This window comes from Melanerpes formicivorus, unplaced genomic scaffold (assembly GCF_026170545.1).
Source record: "Melanerpes formicivorus ecotype bairdi unplaced genomic scaffold, bMelFor1.0.p_v2 SCAF_83, whole genome shotgun sequence".
In the NCBI taxonomy this organism is placed as follows: Eukaryota; Metazoa; Chordata; class Aves; order Piciformes; family Picidae; genus Melanerpes; species Melanerpes formicivorus.
This window is the reverse complement of record NW_027142435.1, coordinates 1,882,035-1,885,915: the sequence shown is the minus strand read 5'-3', so window position 1 is coordinate 1,885,915 and position 3,881 is coordinate 1,882,035. Positions and strand designations below refer to the sequence as shown.

General features: G+C 65.0%; 1 protein-coding gene across 1 annotated transcript; it reads left to right on the top strand.

Annotated features, from left to right (window-relative positions):
- Positions 1-700: 700 nt before the first annotated feature.
- Positions 701-3,677, top strand: LOC137454666 (la-related protein 6-like). The gene is made up of 3 exons (XM_068164803.1): positions 701-1,087; positions 1,340-1,550; positions 2,099-3,677. Exons 1-3 carry the CDS (start codon positions 933-935, stop codon positions 3,014-3,016), a joined length of 1,284 nt encoding a protein of 427 aa, XP_068020904.1. The 5' UTR covers positions 701-932; the 3' UTR covers positions 3,017-3,677.
- The last annotated feature ends 204 nt before the right edge of the window (positions 3,678-3,881 follow it).

Genomic DNA, 3,881 nt, shown 5'->3' with positions numbered 1-3,881 from the left:
CCAGGGAGCAGCCTGCCCACGGAGGAGATGCTGCCAGGGTTGAACTCGATGAGCTTAAAGGTCTTCCTCAACCCAAACAATTCCTTGATCCCATGGTTCAAGCAGTGGGGCTGAGTCTCACCCCCAGACCTCCTTCCCCATCTCCCACTCAAGCCTCAGGCCCTCTCAAGGGGCTCATGCCCTGCCCTGGGCTTCACCCCCATCTTGGGGTGGTTCTGCTGCCTCTCATTGGGGTGTGGGATGCTTCTGCAGGAAGAACAACCTTTGCCTGTCCCCCTGGCAGCACCAGGAGCCCCAGCAGTGCCCTGGGCTGAACCCTCCACCCCCCTGTGCAAGACAGAGAAACTGAGGCACAGGCCAAGATGCCTCATGGCAGTAGCTGACTCCCCCACGGGGTGCCACAGGGTACTGGTGGCAGTGGTGCTGCTGCCCCTGCCTGGGGGCTGCCCCCAGGCCTCAGCTGGGACCACTTAACCCCCAGACTGCTTTCACCTGGTGGCTGTGGGTGGGGGCAGGCCCATAACCACCCCCTGAAGCTCTTTCTGGGTGGCTGCTCTTATAAACCAGCAGCCTGCAGGGGCCCAGAGCCTTTTGCCTTTCTTCTTTTCTTTCTTTCTTTTTTCCCCCTTTGTTTTTCCTTTTTTTTTTTTAAGCTTTCTTTCCCCCCCCCCCCCCCCCCCCCCCCCCCCAATTTGTCTTCTGGGAGCCTTAGCTTGGAGGCAGGGAAGTTTGGAACTTGCTCTTGCGGGTCTCTAGGATGTAGAGTCAGAATTTTTCCCCTTCCCAGCAGTTAAGGACACAGCCACAAGCTGCATCCACTGCTCCATCCCTGGGCTGGAGCTGGGGGCTGCAGCCCAGAGCAGGACTCTGCCCCGGGGGCTGGCCGTGGCCAGAAAGTATCCCAGCAGCGTCCTCGTCCTGTGTCGCGAAGGATGCTGCCCGCACAAAGCTCTCAGGGGGCCTTAGGGCTTCCTGCCCAGCCCAGCCGCAGCAGCCCTGTGCCCTCCGTCCCGGCGCTGCACCTCCTCCCGGCGCGGAGCCGTCCGCTCGCCCTGCTCGGCCACGACCACCGCCGCAGCCTCAGCAGGTACGTGGCTGCTGCCGAGCGAGCGGGGGCTGGGCCCTGGCCTTTGCCCCCCGGGGGAAGTGTCCCCTGCCCGAGACGGGTTCTGTGCCGCGGTCCAGCGCCGGCGCTGCCAGGCTCGCAGGCTGCCGCTGCTTCCCCGGTGCCAGGGCAAAGCTGATGGCCCTGGGGTCTCCTCAGTGCCTGCGCTGCTGGGGTCTGAAACCACATCCCAGGAGCCCCCAGCTGACAGCTGTGTCCCTGCTGCTCTGCCAGGGGCTTTGGGGACGGCGGCAACGCTCGGGGAGCTGATGCTGGGAACAGCAAGTACTCCACCACCGACCTGCAGCTGGTCCAGAACATCGTGTCCCAGGTGGAGTTCTACCTCTCTGACGAAAACCTGGCCAAGGATGCTTTCCTCCTGAAGCATGTCCAGAAGAACAAGATGGGGTTTGTCAGCATCAAGCTGCTGACATCCTTCAAGAAGGTAGGGAGCCGGCGGTGCTGGCCGGCTGGGGTGGGAAGTGGGCTTCAGGCAGAGGCTCCCCAGCGGTCTGGGTGTGCTCTGGCTCCCTGCTGGGGTGCATGGGGAGGTCCAGGGCTCTGCTCAGGCTGTCTGTGTCCTGCTGAAGTGCTGGTGGTGCAGAGCTGGGTTCTGCTCCCTGCCTTTGATGTGCTGCAGCACTTCTCCAAGCAGGAAGGGTGCTTGGGGAAGGGGTGGGACAAGTCCTCAGGCAGCCTCAGGGCTGGATTCCCCTGCTCTGCCTACGGCCCCTCGGGGCTGCTCTGGGGGGAGCTCACCCAAAGCCCTGCAGGGAAGCACCGCTGGCTCCTCTGAGCTACAGAGAAGTCCCACAGCGTCCAGGGGGCGCCAGGGACCTTCCTCTGCCCCCCCCAGGGATGCTCACAAGGAAGGAGGATGTTGCCTTGCCGCGACTCCAGGTTGCTGGGTCGCAGCCTGCCTGGGGGATGGGTTTAGGGTGGTCCCTGCCTAGGGAGGCTCATGGGGACACTGTGCCCCCCTCTCTCCCGCAGGTGAAGTACCTGACCCGGGACTGGCGCCTCACGCTCTACGCCCTCCGCTTCTCGGAGCTGCTGGAGGTGAACGAGGCAGGCACCAAAGTCAGGCGCCGGATCCCCATCCCCGAGTCGCTGCTGAGCGTCCCCCCCAGCAAACTGCTGCTGGCCTGGGACCTGCTGCCCCAGGAGCAGGGCGTGCTGCCGCTGTTCCAGAGGAGATTCCTGGAGACCATCACCAGGGTGTTCAGCCCCTTCGGCCCCATCGCCTCCATCCGCATCCTGCGGCCGGGCCGCAAGCCGCCCTCCGACGTGCGGAACCTGCTGCAGCTCTTCCCGGAGATGCTGAGCAAGTGCTGCGCTCTGGTGGAGTACGAGAGCCTGGAGAGCGCCCGCAGAGCCCTGGAGGACCTCGGCCGCCGCGGCTACCCCGGCGGGCAGAGCATCAGAGTGGTCCAGCTCTGCGGGAAGGGCTTCAAGAAGAAACCTGGGGCCGAGAGGGAGACGCCGGCGGAGGAGCAGCTGGGCTGGAAGATGCCTGCAGCGGGCAGGACCTACGACAGCGGCGACTCCCTGTTCTGCAGCTCCCTGGGGTCAGACAGTGCCCTGCAGCTGTCACCTCCCACCCTGAGCAGGGATCCCCCAGCACCCACCTGGCCTGGCGATGATTTCCAGCCCAGAAGCGTCTCTGGATCGCTCTTCAGCAGCAGCAAAGCCTTCCCCCAGCTCTGGACCGGCTGGGGCAGCTCCGGCGCTGAGAGCGGCAGCGGCTGGGGCAGCATCTGGGCCCCCTGGAGCAGCAGCTCCCCTCTCGACGCCAAACCTTCTCCTGGCAGACCCCCGGCAGTGAAGCAGGCACCCGAACCCCTCGGCCCCGACGGCACCAAGGGCTTCTACAGCAGCTTGGGGAGAGGAGGGCTCCCCCTGCGGCGCTGAGGCTCCCTGACGGCTGGCTTTGAGGATCTTTCTCGTTCGTTTCTTTGCTTTTCTTTTGTTTTCCTCCTTCTCGTGAGCAGAATAATTCTCTGTGGCCCTGAGAGGTGCGGGGGGTGGTGGTGGTGGCGGCGCAGCTGCTCCGGGGACAGGACTGTTTGGGGGCAAGGCTGATGCCCAAGGCAGGGCACAGGGGAGCTGCACCGCATCCTGCCGGCGGCAATGGAGCCGCAGCTGCCCGGGGGCGCCAGAGCGGCTCCCACCGCCCCGGCAGTGTCACTGGGACTGTCCTAAGGAAGGGGCTCAGCCCCACGACCCCTGGCACCGGGGCGCTGCCCCGAACCTCACCCTGCAGCTGCTGCAGCCGGAGCCGGAACGCTGCGGCTGCTTCCCTGCGGATCCGGTGGCTGCACCGACCCCAGGCTGTGGAGCTGGGCTGGGAAATGGCCAATAAAGAGATGAAGCTCTCAGGCACCTTCTGGCTAGGGCAGGGTTTTGTTTCTTCTCCTTTGCCCCCGTTGCTGGTGTTGGGGCTGCACAAGATGAAGGTTGAGCAGGGGAGGAGGATCCTTGCCTGGCCTGCAGCTCCCTCCCTGGCCACTCCTTGGGGGGATTTGGGGCTCTTAGGCTGTGGCAGGGAGGCAGAGCCAGGCTGTGGAGCAGAGTGTGGTGGGAGCTGAGGGTGGGCAGGGCTGTGGGGAGGCTTGGAAGGGTTTGCAGCCAGCCCTGTCCCTGCTGGAGAGGATGCTGGGGGTGTCAAAGGGGACAGGGCAAGTCCCCCACCCCTCCATTGCCTGCCCCAGTGGCTGGCAGTGACTTGGCCCTGGTGAGCCTTGGCTCCAGCTGGTGCTCCCCAGCCCAGCTCTGG

Coding starts and splice junctions, on each gene's coding strand:
- LOC137454666 (XM_068164803.1), top strand. CDS start 933: ATGCTGCCCGCACAAAGCTCTCAGGGGGCCTTAGGGCTTCCTGCCCAG. Junction 1,088..1,339: donor CACCGCCGCAGCCTCAGCAG/GTACGTGGCTGC, acceptor CTGCTCTGCCAG/GGGCTTTGGGGACGGCGGCA. Junction 1,551..2,098: donor TGCTGACATCCTTCAAGAAG/GTAGGGAGCCGG, acceptor TCTCTCCCGCAG/GTGAAGTACCTGACCCGGGA.